The sequence below is a fragment of the Trichoderma virens genome (assembly GCF_000170995.1).
Source record: "Trichoderma virens Gv29-8 chromosome Unknown TRIVIscaffold_79, whole genome shotgun sequence".
Taxonomy (NCBI): Eukaryota; Fungi; Ascomycota; class Sordariomycetes; order Hypocreales; family Hypocreaceae; genus Trichoderma; species Trichoderma virens.
Window position 1 is genome coordinate 268325 of NW_014013670.1, and position 21562 is coordinate 289886.

At 47.4% G+C, this 21562-nt stretch overlaps 7 protein-coding genes across 7 annotated transcripts; 3 read left to right on the forward strand and 4 right to left on the reverse strand.

Annotated features, from left to right (window-relative positions):
- Positions 1-252: 252 nt before the first annotated feature.
- Positions 253-2354, forward strand: TRIVIDRAFT_77573 (uncharacterized protein; the record flags this gene model as incomplete). The annotated part of the gene is made up of 5 exons (XM_014099243.1): positions 253-388; positions 459-832; positions 913-1635; positions 1702-1717; positions 1783-2354. The coding sequence occupies 5 exons, from the start codon at positions 253-255 to the stop codon at positions 2229-2231; spliced, it is 1698 nt and encodes a 565-aa protein (XP_013954718.1).
- A 1351-nt stretch (positions 2355-3705) lies between these two features.
- TRIVIDRAFT_192756 (uncharacterized protein) lies at positions 3706-4758 on the forward strand (the record flags this gene model as incomplete). The annotated part of the gene is made up of 4 exons (XM_014099244.1): positions 3706-3757; positions 3807-3985; positions 4031-4417; positions 4483-4758. The coding sequence occupies 4 exons, from the start codon at positions 3706-3708 to the stop codon at positions 4756-4758; spliced, it is 894 nt and encodes a 297-aa protein (XP_013954719.1).
- A 391-nt stretch (positions 4759-5149) lies between these two features.
- On the reverse strand, positions 5150-6710 carry TRIVIDRAFT_69053 (uncharacterized protein; the record flags this gene model as incomplete). The annotated part of the gene is made up of 2 exons (XM_014099245.1): positions 5150-6566; positions 6637-6710. 2 exons carry the CDS (start codon positions 6708-6710, stop codon positions 5150-5152), a joined length of 1491 nt encoding a protein of 496 aa, XP_013954720.1.
- A 3030-nt stretch (positions 6711-9740) lies between these two features.
- Positions 9741-10310, reverse strand: TRIVIDRAFT_223842 (uncharacterized protein; the record flags this gene model as incomplete). Its single annotated transcript, XM_014099246.1, has 1 exon — positions 9741-10310. The coding sequence occupies one exon, from the start codon at positions 10308-10310 to the stop codon at positions 9741-9743; it is 570 nt and encodes a 189-aa protein (XP_013954721.1).
- Positions 10311-11597: 1287 nt separating this feature from the next.
- TRIVIDRAFT_49120 (uncharacterized protein) lies at positions 11598-13228 on the reverse strand (the record flags this gene model as incomplete). The annotated part of the gene is made up of 3 exons (XM_014099247.1): positions 11598-12167; positions 12227-12562; positions 12617-13228. 3 exons carry the CDS (start codon positions 13226-13228, stop codon positions 11598-11600), a joined length of 1518 nt encoding a protein of 505 aa, XP_013954722.1.
- A 1488-nt stretch (positions 13229-14716) lies between these two features.
- On the forward strand, positions 14717-17435 carry TRIVIDRAFT_192759 (uncharacterized protein; the record flags this gene model as incomplete). The annotated part of the gene is made up of 3 exons (XM_014099248.1): positions 14717-14922; positions 14992-15102; positions 15170-17435. 3 exons carry the CDS (start codon positions 14717-14719, stop codon positions 17433-17435), a joined length of 2583 nt encoding a protein of 860 aa, XP_013954723.1.
- A 734-nt stretch (positions 17436-18169) lies between these two features.
- TRIVIDRAFT_58821 (uncharacterized protein) lies at positions 18170-19058 on the reverse strand (the record flags this gene model as incomplete). Its single annotated transcript, XM_014099249.1, has 4 exons — positions 18170-18645; positions 18701-18848; positions 18898-18932; positions 18995-19058. 4 exons carry the CDS (start codon positions 19056-19058, stop codon positions 18170-18172), a joined length of 723 nt encoding a protein of 240 aa, XP_013954724.1.
- Between the last annotated feature and the right edge of the window lie 2504 nt (positions 19059-21562).

Below are 21562 nucleotides of genomic sequence, written 5' to 3' on the forward strand. Positions count from 1 at the left end.
GCGGGGATATTCTCAATGTAGGCAGCAAAGACATTTGACGCCACAATCAATATGCGTGATGAGTTGGCTGGCTACAGACTGGCAAATGCAGGGAGAGATCAGTTATCGTGAGGTAACAATTATAACATAAGATAAGACTTGTATTTAAATATCAAGTTTCAGCACACCTCAAAGGCCTCTCCAGCTCATTTCATATTCAAGTAAAACTTTTCTACTCTCTCTCTTATCTCTTGCACCCTATAATCCATCATCATGGGTGAAAACTTTCCCTCAGGGTCCAAAAAGTTCAACACTGAACTTACCGACTACTCGGTGTCACATGCTGATAAGACTGGTCCCTATGCGGCAGATCTTGACATTGACGCCATCGTGGTTGGAGCAGGCTTCGGTATGATAAATCAATTGCGTACTAGGAATATTCACTACCATTGTTAACAACTTTGCCCCTACTCATATAGCTGGCATATTCATGCTCAAGACTCTACGCGATTGCGGCTTGAAGACATACATCTTCGAAGCTGGTAACGACACCGGTGGTACGTGGCGCTGGAATTGCTATCCAGGTGCTTGTGTCGACTCTGAGGTGCCTGAGTATGAATTTTCCTGGCCCGAAGTCTGGAAGACATGGAATTGGCCGAGCAACTACCCCAATTACGAGAGTCTGCGAGCATACTTTGATCATGTTGATAAAGTGATTGGGGTGAAGAAAGACTGCTCTTTCAATACAGTTGTCGTTGGAGCTCACTTCGACGAAGCTGAGGGAAAATGGAACATACGTACCGAAGATGGTCGTACAACAAAGGCCAAATACCTTATTCTTGGTACAGGATTTGTAAGTATAGATATTATCCATATCCTCTACCTCTTTGAAGCGTTTTGTTCCAGGGCTGATGCTGGGGGCGAAAATTACAGGCTGCGAAGAGATATATTCCTGATTGGCCTGGAATGAATAAATTCAAAGGTGTGATCCATCACTCTTCGTTTTGGCCAGACGAAAAGATCGCCGTCAGTGGGAAAAAATGTGCCATTATCGGTACAGGAGCATCCGGGGTACAAATGGTCCAGGCGTGGGGCCCGGAAGCTGGAGAAATAAAGGTTTTCCAACGCACTCCCAACCTTGCTATTCCGATGCGTAAGCGAGATCTTACTGTTGATGAACAAGAAAAGGCCAAGAATTATTACCCAGAGTTATTCAAATATCGCGAAAAGACTTTTGTAGGTCTTCTCTATGACTGGGCTGAGAAAAACACGTTTGACGACACTCCGGAGGATCGCGAAGCATTTTACGAGCAGGTCTGGAAAGCTGGCGGATTCCGGTACTGGGTCGCCCTCTACAAAGATAACCTGATGAATGCCGAGGCAAACAAGGAGTCATACAAGTTTTGGGCCAAGAAAACTCGTGCTCGAATTGATGACCCGAAAAAGCGCGATATTCTTGCTCCGCTTGATATGCCTCACTTTTTCGGAATCAAACGACCATGTCTGGAGAATAACTACTACGAACAGTTTAATAGGCAAAATGTTGATATCGTAGACATCAGCAACAATGCAATCAAGGATATTGATGAAACTGGAATCATACTTGAAGATGGAACTCATCATGAGTTTGACGTTATTGCAGTGGCAACAGGCTTTGTGAGTAATCTGCAAGATTATTTCATCACGTTCTGCATCACAACTCTAACACATTCTTTTCAATAGGATATCGTGACCGGAGGTATGACACCCAATTAAAAAGATATTAATAATTCTCCAATGCACTAGGTTACTAACTCTCCACAGTCATGACACAATTAGGACTCGAAAGCATATCCAAGACCAAGCTTGATGAAGAATGGCTCTCTGGCGCTCACACATACCTAGGGCTCACCGTCAGTGGATATCCCAACATGTTTCATATCTATGGCCCACAAGCTCCAACCCTTCTTAGCAATGGTCCAACCACTGTGGAAGTACAGGGCCGATGGATCGCTGACTGCATCCAAAAGATGCAGAAGAATAACATCAAGTACATCAACCCGAAACGTGAGGCATCTGTGGCTTGGAAGAAGAACATCATCGATATGAACAACCAGATGCTATTTCCGACTGTGAGATCAACTTATATGGGTGGAAGTATCCCTGGGAAGGTATATGAACCTGTGTGTTTTCCGGGTGGAATTCCCATGTATGCGATGTCAATTCGCACGGCGCTTGATGATATGTCGGGGTTTGACGTGGTTTCAAACTAAAAGACGGTGATACCAGATTGTCTCGATGTATTATTACATATATAGAGATGTTTCGGTGACCAGTAGAATGAGATTCGGTCTCTTAGTTGAATAGCAGTTGAATAGCAGTTGAATAGCAAAATAGAGTCCTTAGTCTAGCAAGGTTAGGGGAGGTCATGAGATAACGTTGCCGGGAAGAAAATTGCGATCGTCTGCAGAAGCTGTTTCATCTCAATGACTGAAATAGGTGCTGCTTTCACAAACATGACATTTCTCCTGCACACCATTATGACGAAGAAATTTGTAGCTTTTGGTCAAACAAGTCCAGACAGTATAATACATTCTAAAGCCTTACCCAACATATTCCTCATCAGTGCCATCACGAGTCGTGGGGAATATGCTTCGGTCCTAGAGAGATATCCATGCATTCATGAATGTAAAGGAACATTGTACAGTGAATCAACTTTTGTTTCCATTCGTTTTAAAAACTATCATTTGCCCTTGAAGTACCACATTCGAGCAACCACACTTCTCCCCTTGCATACTACATTCGAGCTTCAGCCCACCGCCAGCCGTCCTGACTCTATTGTAGAGGGAGTAGGCAATGTATAGCGGTCAATGGTTAGTATCTAGAGCTTTCTAATTGAACCAGTTGAACTCAATTACACAAGGGGGCAGCCTTCCAGTGTTAAAGCAGGACGAAATGGAAGCGCACCTTAGTGTATATGCTTCATCTGATAATCATCACTCTCTCAATCTTTCTCTAATATCTGGTAACTAGAAGTAGCTACGGAAGGGGTTTCTCTAGGTACTTCCCATATGTTATATACTGTCAGGCTAGGGATATAATTGGGTGCTGGGCAGACATTCTCTTAACGCACTACCTACTGAGTGTCGTCGAGAGGCAGCGTGCTGATGCCCCCTATCCACCACTTCCGTCGACGTCATTGCCATTGCCACCTCGATACGCTCCTGGTGCCTGCATCCCGCTTCTGAACCCCACGTGGCGGATGAGGATTTAGACTAGGCTTCTTGGACCATGGCTCTGGTGCAGACCATACAGGACGACACGCCCTTGAATGTATGCGCAAGAAACCTCCAGCTTGGTTACAGAAGATATTTTTTTTAATAAAACTTTCGGATGTAGGTAGCTATCCGTTTCTTTAAATGAGCTCCAAATGTTCATACATGTACTTATTGTGCTTCATGTTGATTGGTCAGCTCTCCCCATCACTGCGTCTGCGCGTGTTGACTTAGCGCTTTGAGCAAATACTACCTCATACATACCTACCTACCTACCTCGGCAGCGTTTATACGGGGTACATGTACTCTGTCTGGTATGGTATGGAGTAGAACGTTTACATTCCCCTCAACTTACTTTAGCTCCCATGACCCCCTTCTACCACCTCACTCAGTGTTACCGCTACATTTTCTATCGAACCACTGTTCTTTCATTTCAATTGAATTTGCTTTCACGAATCCCACAAAATCCGAAATGGCGATGTCTGTTAAGGGAAAATATGCCCTTATTACCGGCGGCGGCACAGGTACAGCGGCACCGCCAGAGAACTCCGCATCGCCTCTTGTATTATGCAGCTAAATTTCCGACTACAGGTATTAACCTCGCCTTCGCTCGATTTCTCCTCAGCCAAGGCTGCTCAGTCATTATTGGAGATCTTAGGCTTACACCTGAGGCCGAAGCTCTCATCAACGAGTTTCCCCATCTGAATCTAGATAACGGCCAACCATCCGCGTTATTTCACCAAACTGACGTAGTATCATAACCACAGCTCTCATCGCTCTGGCAAAGGGGGCTTGAGGTATTTCCAAGGATTGAAATTGTAATACCTGGCGCTGGGTTATATGAACCGCCTTGGTCCAGTTTCTGGCAGCCGCCTCGTACTGAGACAAACCCACATTCTGCATCTCTCGACTTTGCCGATGCTGAGCAGGGGCACTATGCCATCTTGGACGTCAACCTAACTGCCCCTATACGTCTGAGCCAGTTGGCCATTGGATATTGGACACGAAGCAAACTCCCTGGCTGCATTGTTCACCTTGGGAGCATAGCTGGATACATTTCCGGGCCCGCTACTCCTTTGTATTATGCTAGCAAACATGGTATTCACGGTTTCGTGAAATCTCTGGGCGATCTACGCGATCACTTAGGTATTCGGATCAGTGCTGTCGCTCCTGGGCCCGTACTTGTAAGTAGAATAGGCTGTTGCATAAGCTTATTGCCTATATAATCACAAGACTGACTTGTTTACAGACTGCCATATGGAATAGCGATCAAGCCAGACAGGACACGCTAATGAAAGATGCAACGTATGTTCCTGTAGAAGAAGTCGTGGCGGCAATGTACGAACTCGTCGTTAATGAAGAATATGGCAATGGAACAATATTGGAGGTTACAGCCGGTGCGACAAGAGTGGTTCCCAAATTTAATGCGCCTCCTCCAATGGCCGGGTCATTGGTGGTAACAAATGCGAAGTTCTATTATGCCCAACTATTTGAGGATCTAAAGACCAAAGGCTTACAAACTTAGAACCAAAATAGCCACCTCCTGATCGTTCCGGTGGGATACATCGAAATAATCAGCCAGTTCTATGTCTTTTTATAGTTTAGAGCATGAAAATTGGCCCAGATTTGATAGCCTACGAAAACAAGCATTGTCAGTTATCCATCAGTCATGAAGTTGTGATTATGGAAAGCCTTTCTTAAAGCCCGAAATTATCTAGTCCTCTAGTCGTATCACTAATAGAAGATAAAATCTTACTGTTACGCACTAAATTCGCAAATGCAGAAATCAAATTGAACACTGAACTACTTCCTCTAAAATTATCAACTAATAAAACATCAGGTAGCATGAAACACCAATCAATCACCCTGTAACTACCTCAGCAATGCCTACTTCACTAGTTTTTCGTTGCGGAGGCTTAGTAAGCCTTGCCAGTGTCGACAATCTCAGTGAGATTGACATTACCAGTTTTGAGGATGGTCTTCTCCTTAGGGATGGCCTCAATAACATCGGAAGAGATGTTCAAGTGGTCAATGATGGTCTGCTCAGGAGTCAGGGCAAGCCACTGAGCAACAGAGATATCAGAGAAGTGAGAAGCCTGCAAGACCTCAAGGAAGATGAGATCCTCAGTGCCGGTGTTCTCAATGTAATGGGCATCAGCCTGGGGGATGTAGCCAACATCGCCAGCAGTGAAGTCGAAGGTGTTGGCAGAGCTAGGGGCCTTGTAGAGAGTAGCACGACCAGAACCCTGGAGGAAGTAGTCCCATTCATCCGAAGTTGTGTGCCAGTGGAGCTCTCGCATAGCACCAGGCTGAACAGTAACCAGAGCGGCGGAAAATGTGGAGGCGATGGGGAAAGTAGTAGGATCCAGGATCTTGACAGAGCCTCCCGGAGTCTCGAATGCCTTTTGCTGAGACCAGTGGTATGTGTAGCCGCTAGGTCCGGTGAGGGAACCGTTGGGTCCAGTAATGTTCTGCTTGCTAATATCCTTGGGCTGAGGGGTTCCGTTGAAGATGTAGAGCTGGTTATTCGGCAGGTTCTTGAAGGCGTCGACGGGAGCGCGGAAGTTCTTGGACAAGACGGAGCGAGGAGTACGGGCAAACATCTCAGTAATGAGGAAAGTTCCGTTCTCATCAAAGTCACCCTGGTCGAACACAAGCAAGAACTCGGCACCGTTCTCAAATGCCTGAATAGAGTGGGGAACACCGGCAGGGAAGAACCAAACGTCACCCTCGCAAAGATCGTCGGTAAAGGTCTGGGAATTGTCGTTAATGGCCGCAACGCGAACGCATCCCTTCAACATCAAGGCCCATTCGCCGGCAGTATGCCAGTGAAGCTCACGGTAAGCGTGAGGCTCGAGCTTCATATCAACACCAGCCATATCTTTAGCAGCGGGAAGCACGGCAGTGTTTTGCTGACGGGCCCAACCAGCCCTGCCAGAAGCACCTGGGCGGTTGTGAGATAGACCAAGGGGCCAGACGGCATTTGGCACAGCGCCCGAGTCCGTTCCGGGGGCTGCAAACAGATCGGGGTTCAACTTCTCATACTCAAACGTGCGAGGACCAGCATCGCTGCCACCGAAGGCACCACGGATGGGCTGCGGTTCATCAACGCTGTTGAAGTCGAGATATAGGCCAAGGTTGGCATCTGCATCCTGTCCAGGAACTTCCTTGACGTTTTTAACAACAGCAGTGCCATCGCTAGTGTCCGGAATTGGAGCAACACCTCCCTGGAGTCCGGTGCTACCATAAAGACTGCCAGAGGCAGCAGTAACGGTAGGAATCGGAGGAGTGACGCCCGCAACAGGCCCGGTATTCTCACCGAGTGATTGAATCCTATGGTATATTCTGTTAGTGTCCAAATTCTCTTCGTTCAGAAACAAATTGGAAAGGAATATTGCCATACTGGGGAGCTGGAGCTGCCGCCACCAGCATCGCAGGCAAAAGGCCCGCAATGGCAGAAGAAAGCTTGGGCTGCATTTTGAAGGTGATTTCCTGGGTTGATTTCCTCGATTGTTTTTAGGTATCTCTAAAATCTGCTGGATGCTGCCGATGCAGAGGATGAGAAGCGAGTGGTGAACTGATTTTGACAGCAGCGTCTTGGCCGTTTTATATTAATCGACGTTCTTCACATATCCCAATTCTGGGCCCGAGATTCGAGTTCTGTGCTCCGTGCTCCTCATTGCCTCCATCAATTTCATCCACGGTGATGGACTCTCCGACTCGCCGAGGAATGCCGATCCAAGATACTCGCGGTAATAACTCGATGATGGGACAAGTTTGGATTGGGTCGCACGATATGTAAGCATATCACGTCAACCTCCATGTAGTCAAATGTTGCTTGCAATCCACTCCCAGGCACCGGTGAGGGTACTCCATCTGTATGATACGATCCCTGCCATATGGTGATTCGTCATAGAGGCTGTGTACCCGTATGGTGCTTTGTGATTTACAGCCATATTTCGTGTAGTACGGTCGGCCCGAAGGAGAAATATTTCCGTTCTAATTTGAACTCGGGGCCAGAGTCCGACTGTAGTCTGTAGCAATGTACGGACTAGTACTTGTGCACTTGTAAATACCGAGTTTCTGTTGCCACACTGTAAGTTACCAATACAGAAGAAGATCGTCTTATTCCGCCTCGTTACGGGGTATCGACCCATCACTTACCAGAGCGCGATGTCTAGAAATGGAAAACTTCAAAGACAGGATTGGCCTACTTGAAGCCGAAACATCCGTGAATTTGCATCAATCAAAGTCCACCATGTCACATCGTGACGTGAATTCACTTACAACTTGGTGGAGCGTTTTGGTCAACCCATGAAAACATCATGGCAAACTCGTTCCGATTATCCGTTCAACGGGCCACGGATCCTTTATACTCAGCAGAACAAACTCCATAAATGTAAGACACTAGACGGCTGTGCGACCCCCTCACTCAATTATCGGCCGTAGGGCAACGAGGTCTGCCGGTTATGGTCCAAAAATGAAGCTGTCAAGGCTTCTCTATTGGTCCATTGGCGGGCCGTACCTAGACCCATGATGATATGCGGGGACTAGGGGAGGGATTGGCAGCTATTTTTTGCCTCCGAGACGCTAAGCCGGGCGGGACGAAATTATATTACCACCCAGTGTCTTGGGCTGGGCGGAGGACGTAGTGGTACACGGAGCCTTAGAAGCCTACACCAAAAGCAGCATGCGCTTCGAGATATCCTCGAACATGCTTGGTACTTCAAAGTACCATCTTCAGCTTAGGTACAATCTTCAACTTCAGCATCGGGTTCGGGATTAAGTCGGGATTCTGACGTTGCAATACCTGCCGGCACTCCGAAGGAAACATTGCTTGGCGATGTGTCGTCGCATTGAAGACCTGTCGTAGTAGTGTCTGCGTGGGTTCTGATCTGAACGTCGACCATGATTTGAGATCCACATATCGACGCATTAAAAATAGTAGCTGAGTGGTCAAGAACTATGAGAACGTTGATTTTAAGATTACTGGAGGTAGTTCAAGGTTATATCACCTTGTCTCCGCCCAACAGGTGCTGAGAGGCACCAGATCAACCTTAAGTTAGAATGCTTAGTTGGTATTTACCTACCGTCTACCTTCCGTGCGCCACACAGAGATCTACACGCCCGTCATCGCGTATACTAAACTAGGAGTGAATCCAGAACGCTACTAGCGGTATTTTGAGATGGTAAGGGAAACCACGCTTCATTCATTCTAGTTGCGTATGGACATAGCCTAAGTACAACTTCGTGGAATAGCCTCAAAATCTAGGGTAGTGGTGCTATGCCCCAATGCACAGTTCGCCTGCTAGGTAACAGCGGAACCCAAGTTTGGAGTCCATCAATCAGTCGTTGCTATCCCAATCGGATCGCCACGCGGTTCCTGCGCAGGCCTTCCCTGCTTTGGGCCACTTAGTAGTTCAGCGAACTCCACGCATGAGACAGGGTTCCAAGGTGCAGGGTTCCAAGGTTCGTGGTCTCGATCCGCCTATTCCGGGCTTTTTTGCTCGTTCGCGATCCCACTGCAAGATGTAGACTGATAACGTGCACGCATTCGTATGTACTACTATATATAGTGTTTGTCTAACAATGGCTACCGCGGCATCTGTAACAACTCTCCCTCGGCTTTTACATATAAGCTGGGCGACTCGAAGCTGCGGGATTAATATCCTTCATCTTCCTACTCATATCTGTATTGATGACGATACCCAGTTTTCGGATCCTGAGGCAGGGACTTCTAACTCTGGTTTACTTGAGCGCATATTACCAGGCTGTAATGGTTTATTGGTACTCTATAGGCGAGTGATTGGGACGATATTTTGAACTGTTGGGCTCTTACGTGGCCATGTCAGTTGGCTGGAAGTGACACATTAAAAGTAAGTGTCAACGACCGAGCGAGATTATATAGCCGTTTAGTGCCCCAGCGATGTCGTGCAGTTCAAGTGTCAAGGCGAGACGGTATGGAAGTGACTTTTATCTACATGTACTTAGTCCTTCTAGTATCTGCTATTATCGCTCTCTTCCTCTAATATCCAGTATTAGTTAGTGAAGGTAGGTAGGTTGGTGCTAGGTAGTTATTTAGGTATATGCGTTCTGCTATGGCAATTATGACACAAGATCACTCCTTTAATTGAATAGTGAACTTCATATTTGGCCAGTGTTCTGCAACCTCTATCAAAAGCTCCCCAACACCAAGATAATTGACCCCCAGAGTACCCTATTACATGCGCAGGATATATTAGGATAGCCCCAGTGAATTGTTCCATGAAGAAGACGGGACGAGTCTCTAATATTGTCTACATCACCAGTAGCGTTCGCCTTTTTGCAGTTTCCCTTTATTCCGACAATGCCACGGGTCGTCGGATCACGCCGGCATAATAAACCATGAATGGCACTGGTATACCCTCCATGAACAAAGGAGATTCAGAGAATAATTGTCTTGGAATTTAAGGCGCTTGAGGACAACACGAATTGCCTTCTGTGGGCGCTTGACTCCAACTCCGGGAATCATACCCGGGAGCTTCCATGAGCCTTTGGCATTTTTTCCATATCCCACAATGTGATGAAGCAAGCAGCAATGTCCATGAATTCTTTCTCGGCAAACGTCCTTCCCCTGCATACTGCTGATCCAGATCCCCATGGTTCAAGTTCTCCGTATCGGGCGACTCGGGAGCCAGTCTCTTTATCTGTTTCAATGAACCTATCTGGAATAAATGTGCTGGGGTCGGGAAAGATTGATGTATCGGATTGGAGAAGGGTTTGAGGTGTTGAAAGCCAGGTTCCCAGCTTGAGATGGTGCTCATAGTTGCCATCCGGCACCTTCATAGGCTTTGACGCATTTCGAATGGATGTTAGTTCTTCAACCAGCCTAAAAATCTCCAAGAGGGATGACTCCGGAAGTGGACACTCGTGGCTCAGGCGGGAAAGCCGAACGCGGTGATTTGCGGTGGGTAAACTGCCGTAGACAAAGACATGTAAGAGTTGACCTCTTTCCGCAATTCGTCTAATAGTCCAGGCGTAGAGTCGATATAACGCGAATGGATGCAAACCGCTCCCATTGGTATTATTTCCGGTCATCTGATGAAAAGTTAAGCAGCTGGGCTACTTTTCCCGGAATATTGGCAGTCTGGATTGGGGCAGTTGCCGAAGCCTCGTTTACAAAGTAGCGTTCAATTGTCTGTGTCAACTTCCTATTTATGGACATAAATTCTGTGCCAGTATCTTGAATGAGTTTAGCACCGAAGACACGAATACCCAAACGCGATCCCAAAACATCCGCACTGAGGATATGCGGCGCCTTGGTAAAACCTCTGTCGATTTTGTCAAGGTTGTGCAGAATTTGATGTTGTGAGGTAAGCCCAAATAGAGACCCTTTCCCGCGTGAAATAAATGATTTAACCTCTAATTGGCGGAACATAATTGTAGAGTACTGATGGCAATACGAAGGAAATATTTGATGCGGTGTCACAAGCTTAAATCAATGCGCTACTCACGCCAACCTCCAGCAAGAACGCACGGAGGAAAGTCATCTTTTGGCTGGTCCTTTTGAAAGCGTTAATACACCTAAGTAGACGCGACAAATAGCGCAACTAAGAGAACAAGATAGGATGTGACAGATATTGACGTGTCCTGGCCTCGAATTGGCGCGAAACTATCTCTGTCTATGCTCTCTGCCATGTTCAAGGCAGCACCCACGAATCCAGAGAATCGGATCTCCCATGGTGAACGATGCAGGGGATGTGCCGCATCTACGGTACTTTGTAATAAACGACTCCTGCTAGACAGCTAATACGAACTAGTATTTGAGATGACTTCGTTTCAGCACTAGCAGTTGTTCGCGTATTTCACCTTAGGGCTCAGTGGCTCGAGCGGTCTACCTTGAATAGATTACGGAGTATCTGTCAAAAAGTATTATAGTTCTTGGTAAATAGAAGGGTAAACATCCCTGCGATAGGAAAATACAATCAATTGGATTCATTTATTCTCTTGAATGCCTACCTTTACCCTGGTTGATGAATGTTTTCAGATACGCCAACTTAAGCGTTCTCCCTGTACTGGTATCTTGATACGAGAATCAACCATATCAATTAGTTAGGTTATACGGAGTATTTTGAAGTGCATTATCCCAATTTGTGCTGTAGAGCCACTTCCAGTATGTGTGGCCTTTGATTGGATATCCTCGGAAAAGTAAGAATTACGTCCCACAACCCATTCTCCATGTTAGGACAGCTTGTATTACGGATAAACACATGTAAGCATATGAATCCAAGACGGAAACACACACTTATCAATTTATTTGCGATATACGCGCCTATTTACGTTGTCATACTATATACAGCAGCGAGTTGCATCGTCTTTCTAGACTCAAGTGCTCTTGGTAGTGTCCCAGATGACATTGCCAGAGCCGTCCTTGATCTGAATCCAAGGTGCCTGGTTGAGGACAACCATGGTCTTACCCCTGCCCGAAGTGTTCGTTTGCCATTGAACGGCATTGTTGAAGTAAGTTCCCAGGTTACCGCTAGAATCGAACCTCAGTTGGCATCCAGAAGGGCTACCGCATCCCTGGCTCAGGGTGTGCCCACTGGCCCAGACAGGTTTGCCAGCCTGGAGAACGACAAGGTTGTTATCACCCTGATACTGGGCAATGACATTGTGAAGGCTTGCAAATGGACCAGTATCGGTGGAAATGGTCAACTGTCCAGCGTTGAAGGTGACCGAGTTTGGAAGCGCGATAGTTGAGCACAAGAAATTGGTCGTATTGCCAGGGGCAGCGACAAATCCGGACTGCAGGTTCTGATTTCCAGTGAGTCCAGCTGGGTAGTAAATGAGATTTGCGTTCTGGTTGAAAACACTCTGGATTGGGGCGCTGCACTGGGAAGCATCGGAGAAGCTGGACTTGGGCGACGGAACGCCCGACACGGTGTTTCCGGTAACCTGATAAATATATTAGTGTACCATTACCGGATACTCCGAATCAAATGGAAAACACATACCGTTAGACCGTTAGACCATCCGTTGATGGCAATGGGGAAGCTGACGTGGCCACTGATGGTATTGCCAGTGACGGTAGCTGGGCCCTTCAACGGTGGCGGGGGATCACCAAAGGACCAGACGTTGGCGCCAATTCCAATGCCAAGGTTAAACAATTTGTTGCCTTGGATGTTGTTGTTGGTAACGCTGACGCCAGCGTAACTACCATCGTACTCGCCATCGACCATGTTGATGGCACCGAAGCCGACGTAGTCGGGGGACGAGATGATGGTATTGCCCGTGATGGTGCTACCAGGAGAACCAAAGATGACAATACCGCCATCAGTAGGGCCATTGATCTGTCACAGAGATGTAAGTTATGGATTCCCTCCTTATTCGAATCTATTACTTACAGTGTTGCCCTGTACAAGAGAGGCCGTGCAGTCAAGAGAGACGCCATCTGCCCACTGGCCATTTCCGTTGGCATCGGTACCAGACTGGCCGCATGGGCCGATGTCATTGTTGATGATGGTGACGTTCTTGCAAGGATTGTTGTTATCTCCAGAGCCAATGGCATGGAGACAGCTCCAACCACGAGGGTTCTTCGACGCCACGTTGGAGACGACCTGGCCGGTGGTGAAGCCGCCAATCTCGATGTTAGCAGCGCCACCCGGGAACAGGCCAGCTCCACCTCGGTTTCCATCAAGCTGAAGATTCTTGATACGAATATTGTTGAAGTTCTTGCCATAGATCAAGGTACTGGCAGAGCTGCCTGGAGCAACCTGAATGGTACCCCTTGTGCTACCGGTAGGGTAGCCCTGCGTGGAGATTTCCTGGTTGTCGGCAGTGAAGCTGATTTGACTCGTGATCTGAATCAACGCGTTGGCACAGAGCTGAACAACAGCACCGTTTCCTCCAGATCGAAGCGCATTGTTGATCGTATCTTGGTTACCCGAGGAGATGCAAGCGGCAGAGGCCAAAGCCGGCAGCGTAGCTGCTGTAAGCAGACTGTTTTTGAGAATCATACCGGGCTCGGTAGGGCAATCCTATAACCCAGACTAATAAGATAGTAGTTTGGGGGATAGTTGACAAGAGCGCCTGTTGAGTAATGAAGAATCCTGAGAAATAGAGCGAGTCCTAGCGCTCCTCTTTCTCGCTTTTATCTACCCAATTCGTCTCTCCTATTCATCTTGTCGCGAACTAGTACTCCATGTCATCGGCTCGTTGTGCGGCTTCCTTTTCCGTGGATCGGAAAACACGGAGTTTACATGTTTCAGCACCTAGTACGGAGTATACCGCCCCGACTCTCTGGAGTGAAAACGAAGTAAGCCCACAATCATCCGATGCTAAAATCCATATTACCTAGGTCTGATGCTGGTGTAATCGTCACCAAATAGTGCAGATCCCAGCCAGTGTCTGACAGCTAGGCACCAACTAGGCCAGATCAAGAAGCTCCCCGCTAGCCCCTTTACTTGCGAGCCCTTAACTGAAAGCTCGAAGAGCTTCTTGTGAATGGCGGATTATCAAGGGAGATGAAAAACGTGGTATGGAGTAGTAGTCGCCTCCCGCAAACCCATCGGCAGCATTCTCGGCTCGGCAGTAATCTCGGTCGATTTCCTACTGTCATTCGTAGCAAGGAGATGCATGCTTCGCCCCCCCTCACATTGGCTTCGTATCAAGCATCCTATGACGATGTTGCGTAACGACAACCAAAAACAAGATCGAGGACGGAGAATAAAGACTAGGGGAGAAAACTAACTCTGTTAAGGCGATGTGCCGGATTTACTATGCATGGTGGAAACGTTGGGTACCTGGAGCCGGCATTCCTAATGCTACACTGCAGGTTGTGCTAATATCACGTTGCTCTGATTTCACTTTAGGCTAAATGACAGCAAGATCTAGCCAGGCAATAAGCCTAACTGCAGTAGTGGCATCCTTCACCCTCTCCCGAGGCACACCAGTCGAAGCATCGCGACTAAACAATGCGGAGACGTACGAAGCACCAGATTGGGTTGCGGGGAAGGCCATGCCAATAGCTGTCAATGAAGGAGCCGCCGGTAATCTATCCTTTAGGAGACGGGAAAATCTGGGGAAAGCGATGGGTTTTAGGAAATTTTGAGATGTCATGTTCGTGCCCGTCGTATAGAGTAGCATTGGCGATGTAAGTGACCGTACCCGGAGATGGCGAGGATCGGCATACAAAATAGGGTTGACGGACCGGAGTTGGTCATATCCGTCGGGTCATAAAAATTTTTGCTCGATTTAGAAACTGCGAAGAGGCATGAAGCCATTTCTTAATGCAGTCAGAAAACTGCGGGCGAGAATGCGGAGAGCAATGCGCATGCAAAATAGATGTGTATATAATAGGTGACAATATGTTGCTTCGAAAGAGAGAAGTCAAGGCCATCATTAGGAACTCGGTGCACCGGTCGATGCTCTGATACTCTTGACTGTTTGGCGTATCTTCAAAGGCCATCATGGCGGGTCTACGCATACTACCATGGATGTACTCCATGGCTCTTTTCCACCTCGCTCAATCCCGAACTTGTTTGCCTGCGTATCAAGCACAGACAACTTACGTGGGTTGTTATCATGATCCAAACTCGCCTCGCGATCTCGCAGGGCCATTTTTGACTGTTGGAAATCTCAATTCGCCCCAATATTGTGCCAACCTCTGTGGTGCGGCTGGTTACCAATACAGCGGAGTTGAGTTCACCATGTGAGTAGCTGTGAAGCTTTAGAAATGAGACCAATTCAAAATCCCGACTCTGACCTTGATATCCGATAGTCAATGCTTCTGTGGTCACCGAATTGAAAGCACCTCCGTTAAGGCTGATGAGAGCCAATGCACTTCGCCATGCCCTGCGGACTCCAGCAAGATTTGCGGAGGCGGAAACATGTGTGTGCTCCTTTCCATGATCGAGCATGATGAGGAGCAGAGTATTTAACCTAACATAACCTCGCAGGATCAATATTTACTCCATCACTAATCCATCGCCAAATCCTCCCCTGACGCCTTCATTCCCCGACTGCACCCGCGATCCTCTTTGCAGCAATGATGTCTGTGACACCACCAAGAGCATCGCTGCCAGAGCTGCTGCTATCGTGAAACCCATGACTCTTAACGAGAAAGTCGCAAACGTAGGCAGTTCTGCTTCTGGCAGTGGAAGACTTGGCCTGCCAGCATACCAATGGCAGAACGAGGCACTCCACGGCGTTGCTGGCAGCACCGGTGTGCAGTTCCAGTCTCCTCTTGGAGCCAACTTCAGCGCGGCGACCAGTTTCCCTATGCCTATTCTTCTCTCTGCCGCTTTTGATGATGCTCTCGTCCAGAGTGTAGCCACAGCCATCAGCACTGAGGCTCGTGCATTTGCCAACTATGGATTTGCGGGATTGGACTTTTGGACGCCAAATATCAACCCATTCCGTGATCCGCGCTGGGGCCGAGGTATGGAGACTCCTGGAGAGGATGCCTTCCGCATCCAGGGTTATGTGTTGTCCTTGATCAATGGTCTTCAGGGCGGCATTGATCCTGACTTTTTCAGGACAATCTCGACGTGCAAGCACTTCGCTGCTTACGACATTGAGAATGGCCGTACTGCGAACAACCTTTCACCTACCCAGCAAGACATGGCTGACTATTATCTTCCAATGTTCGAGACCTGTGTTCGCGACGCAAAGGTCGGATCTATCATGTGCGCCTACAACTCAGTTAATGGTGTTCCCGCTTGTGCGGATAGCTATCTTCTTCAATCTGTGCTTCGGGACGGCTACGGGTTTACTGAGGACTTCAATTATGTTGTCTCCGACTGCGACGCCGTCGAAAACGTCTATGACCCTCACCACTACGCCGCTAACTTGACTCAAGCTGCTGCCATGTCTCTTAATGCTGGCACCGACCTTGACTGTGGTAGCTCTTACAACGTCTTAAATGCCTCAGTGCAAGCTGGCATGACAACAGAGGCTACTCTCGACAAATCATTGATCCGGTTGTACTCTGCACTCATCAAGGTCGGATGGTTCGACCAACCCGCCAAGTACAGCTCACTTGGCTGGGGCAATGTCAACACTACACAAACCCGAGCTCTTGCTCATGATGCAGCCACTGGAGGAATGACTCTTTTGAAGAATGATGGCACTCTTCCACTTTCCCCCACCCTCCAGAATGTTGCCGTCATTGGCCCGTGGGTTAATGCCACTACCCAGCTGCAGGGCAACTATGCTGGTACAGCACCAGTATTGGTAAATCCTTTGACTGTCTTCCAGCAAAAGTGGCGCAATGTCAAGTACGCTCAGGGAACCGCCATCAACTCTCAGGACACTAGCGGCTTCAACGCTGCCATCTCTGCGGCGAGCTCCTCGGATGTCATTGTTTATCTTGGAGGAATTGACATCTCCGTGGAGAATGAAGGCTTTGACCGGACCGCAATCACTTGGCCCGGAAATCAGCTGAGCTTGATCTCTCAGCTCGCCAATCTTGGCAAGCCCCTAGTCATTGTGCAGTTTGGAGGTGGTCAAATTGATGACAGCTCCCTGTTGAGCAACTCTAAGGTTAATTCCATCTTGTGGGCTGGATACCCCGGTCAAGAGGGTGGCAATGCCCTCTTTGACGTCCTCACTGGTGCCAACCCGCCAGCCGGTAGACTTCCTATCACACAATACCCTGCGAACTACGTCAACAACAACAACATCCAAGACATGAACCTGAGACCATCTGGGAGCATACCTGGACGCACATACGCATGGTATACCGGCACTCCTGTCCTTCCATTTGGTTACGGACTGCATTATACCAACTTCTCTGTGTCATTTCAATCCACAAAGACTTCCGGCACAGATGTCGCCACTATCGTCAACAACGCCGGATCAAACAAGGATCGTGCCACATTCGCAACCCTCGTGGTGAACGTTAAGAACACTGGTGGTAAAGCAAATCTGGCATCCGACTACGTCGGCCTGCTGTTCCTTAAATCTACAAATGCCGGCCCCGCGCCTCATCCGAATAAGCAGCTGGCCGCGTACGGTCGTGTCAAGAAGGTTGGCGTTGGAGCGACCCAACAGCTAACTTTGACAGTGAACCTTGGATCACTTGCTCGTGCGGATACCAACGGTGATAGATGGGTTTACCCTGGTGCCTATACTTTAACCCTAGACGTCAATGGCCCACTGACGTTCAATTTCACCTTAACTGGCCAAGCAACGAAGATCAGCACTTTGCCAAGAAGGTCTTAAGTGATTGAAACTGGGAATTAATGTATATAGTGTCAGTTTAACATAGTTGCCCACGCCAATTGACTTGATTACGATACGGAGCTCTATAAGTCGGATCTATATTTGACCTTACCGTCGCAAAAAGAACGTTCTTAACATATTGTGTCTCAAAAGCATTCCCGATGAAATAAAGAAATAGATTAACTACAAACTACTCTACTTATAGAACAAGTAACTGTCATTCAGTACAACTATTGATGCCATTCGTGTAGGGTGAGACAGCTTGTACAGAAAGGAGCTATACCCAGAGAGGATAAGAGTGGCCATGGGTAACAGGTGTGTAGTTTACAAAGTATTGCTCCATACCGAATTAAGGAGGGCTGAAACCCGCATAAAGAGCTTTGTCGGACATTCGGGAGTAATGTCTCTCCGATTGGCGTCGAGATTATCGGGTTGGCCTTGGGGGCTGCTGGTGAGAAGGTGGGTAGATTGGTGAGCTAGGATAGCATGCATACTTAATTCCGACTTTAGCAAAAATAGGTCCGATTTATCACAGCAAAAGAAGACAGATGATAGTAATAGTCCAATAACTCTTGCATTTGCACAAAAGGTATGGGAAAACCCAGAAGGAAAAACCCATACCAAGGTCAGCTAATACATACTATGGAATCAGGGATATTTATCCTTTGCCTAACCCCGCCCGAGTCCATTGGAGTAATTTCTAAACAACAGAAGATGCATGCGAAATTTAGAGTTTAGAGAAGACCAGCCTCACCAGGTTGGAGGACTCCGTTGATCTTGGCAGCACCATGAGCCCTAGCAACCATGCCATAGACGGGGAAATACTTGTCAAGGTAAGGAATGACCTCCGCGGCACCAGGAACATTTCGCCAGTCCCTCATGAGGTCGCAAACGATTGAGAACAGACTGACAACCTGCACACCTGCGTGTCTCATCCTGTCGTTGGATACATCGCGGACGAAGGTAGAAGAGCTGCCTGAAGCTTCGGCATTGGCCCACACGGAGTAGCCCTCAGCTCGGAGAGACAGGGCGAGATGAGCTGTGCAAACATCGGTCACAATTCCAGCAAGGATGATTTGGGTCCGGTTGGTAGCCTTGACAGCATTGCGGAAGTCCTTGTTGTCCCAGGCATCAACTTCGCCCTGGCGCTTGATGAAAGGTGCCTTGGGGTACATCGAGGTAATTTCCTTTGGCAGAGGCCCGTTGGGTCCTGGTTACACATTTAGCTCGTTATTCCATATGATATCAAATGGCAAACCACATACCTTGCTCTGCAGAGGTAGTCAAGATAACTGGTATATCAAACAGCTTTCCGATGGCGGCGTGGGCAATGATGCTCTCTTTGAAGGGAACAGGGTCGAAGTCTCGAACAGCGTTGTAGAGGCCATCTTGAAGATCGACGACAAGAAGGACCTTAGGGTATGTTAATTTGAGTATCTCCAAGGGGAAGAACTTTGCATACAGCCTTCTCTTTGTCGAGTCTTTCATATGGGTATTCTTCAGGAGAGCATGAACTGTTAGCGCTGGATAAATTTTCGTAGCGCTTGGGCGTTACTTACTGCTTCCCATAACGGTAGCGGACATCGAGGCGAGTGCCACGGCGACAGTTGAGAGGAACTTCATTGTTGCTAGTTGATGCGAGGAGTCTTGAGTCGAGTTTGAAAGTACTGGAGAGTGAGGCTTGTGAAATTAAGCTTGAGCTTGAGCTTGAGCTTGAGCTTGAGGAAAAAGAAGAAGCTCTAATGGGATTCATCTTGAATTATATACTCCAATACCCTTGTCTCGAAGTCTACCCCTCCGAAGGATCAACTTCAGAATACGGCTTACAAAATCCCTGGTGTTACAGTCTAACAGGGACATTTCCACCTTGCATGCACTATGAGGTCTTTTCTCTGCAGTCAGCAAATCCATCTAGTTGAGGCTATCCACATATTGTTACACGAAGAGTTGCGCCAGGATCTATGTCTCTTCGCCCGGTTTGTCTTGTTCTTCTATCGTGATTAGTTGATTAGGCCGTAATGATGACTAGTTCCTGACCTGTCCCTGGCCCTTGTTATGTAATTGTAGTGTCAGCTCCGCTGCAGTCTCTTGATTGGCCCCAAATGATGTACAGCGCGCCTTATGAGATAAAGTTGCCCGAAGTTCCACCAATAATAAGTTACCTCAGCAATTACGCTATGTTGACAAGTGGCTGACATTAATGAAGCCAAGCCGCGAGGGATGCGACGCATAGAGGGCAGCAAAATATTACCTAAGGTCGCCACCTTATCAACAACTATGTCATTAACTATATTGCTACTATCCACACTTCAACTGCTGTGTAATAGCTGAGTGAAGTATCATTGATACAGTTGGTGACAGGAAAAAATTCACCAGGTGGAAGATTTTAGCCTTTATTTATTCCACGCAATTGCATCAACTTAATGCATTCTCCTGTGTACAACGCGATCGTGAGAGGCATAGCGGAGAAAATCAGGAAGTTGATTTGCAAAAAAAAAAAAAAAAAAAGAAAAGAAAAGAAAAGAAAAGGGAAAGGGGAAAAAGAAGAAAAAAGAAGAAAAAAACAGGCTCGTTGTTGTTTCAAACTCTATCTTCAATTGCCTGTATCTTTTCCGAGCTGAAGTGCTCACGGCTTTCTGCTGGTCAGGCCCGTTGCTCGTTCTCGTTCGCGGGGTTCAGATATGTACTCTTGTCAAAGATTATGGGGCTATACGAAGTATGAGTAGCTTCCTTGTACATTGCAGATTATGGGCACCGCAAGGCTCGGCATTACTGTGTGCAATGCTGAGTACGTACATTACGTTCGTTCATAATTCATAACATTCTAGGTCAGCATCCGCCGGCAGAGCCTAGTGCAAACTTTGAACTGCCAACGGGAAAACAACCAATTTAATTGCAAAATGTGAATGTGTGATAAGGCCACGAGAAATTCTTCTAAATGGACTTATGTGATACACTCCTTTTATAAGATACACTATGATATGTTAATTAGGGGAAGTATGGATAATACCACAGCTATCAACATTACTCAGGCTTGACAAAGACTCTATAAAGGCGAAAATTTTGTATTTTGCCACTAATCCATCGACAGCGTACAAACATTTAGTGCATATTCCCGGACTATATGGTGAATATAGCCTGTACCATGCATATTGTGGCGCTGCAAATCTTGGTGCTTCCCCTTATGTATCATCTTTTAGTCAATCTCAGGCATTCATTACAACTAACCAATGGTATTTCCAATATGATCACGATGCCCAACTGCCGAGGTCTACTTGACACGCCTGAAAGGTTAGTGCATGTTTACATGTGGACACTGACATCTAGTTCTCATGATACGGAGCCTAAAAAGCCTGGTTCTCGCTTCCAGAGATAGGTAGCTATCTCAGGCTAACTATTATTGAGCAAGATAAGTGGCATGCAATTACATGTGGTGGTTAGGGGTTGGTGAAAACAAGAATGTCGTCGGATGGATGAATCTCTAGCCCCTTGCCAGTGGCAAATGAGGACAAGGGGCAGGGCAGCCTCATGCAAACGGTGCCATGTATTCGTTGAACTTGGCGTATGGACATATTGATTTTGTACCAGTTGGAGGGAAATATCAAAAATTGCCACGTCATATATGTCCATGTCCAAAGGTACCACCCCCAGAAAAATTCGTGAGTACGCATGTTCTCCTAGCTTAGCCCCTGAGGCTACCCCTGCTGAGATGGTAGTATTCTATGAATCCCGTATGGGTGCCTACCGGAATATTACCCACACCCAAGTACTAGAAGAAGTATTACGATGATTTCTTGCTAAGCTAGGAGCGATATCTGAGTCAGTTCAGTGTCATTGTTTGTGAACCCAAGAAAGCAGATGCTCTGCTAAGATTGTACTGAACAATTTCTCAACTAACACTAGTCGGACAAGACCTGAAACTAGAAATAACACGAACCCCTTAGCCGCCAAGAGACATTGATTGTTAGAAAACAATCGACAAATCCGAACGGCCCCAACTCACAGCTGAGTCGTCCCTAATCCCGACCTGGACACCACACTCTAGTTGGGCGTATACTCGGTCAGACTGCAGTTGTGTAACCAATAAGTGGCGGTGAAAAACGTCGGCCGCCACTCGAGTCTTTCAC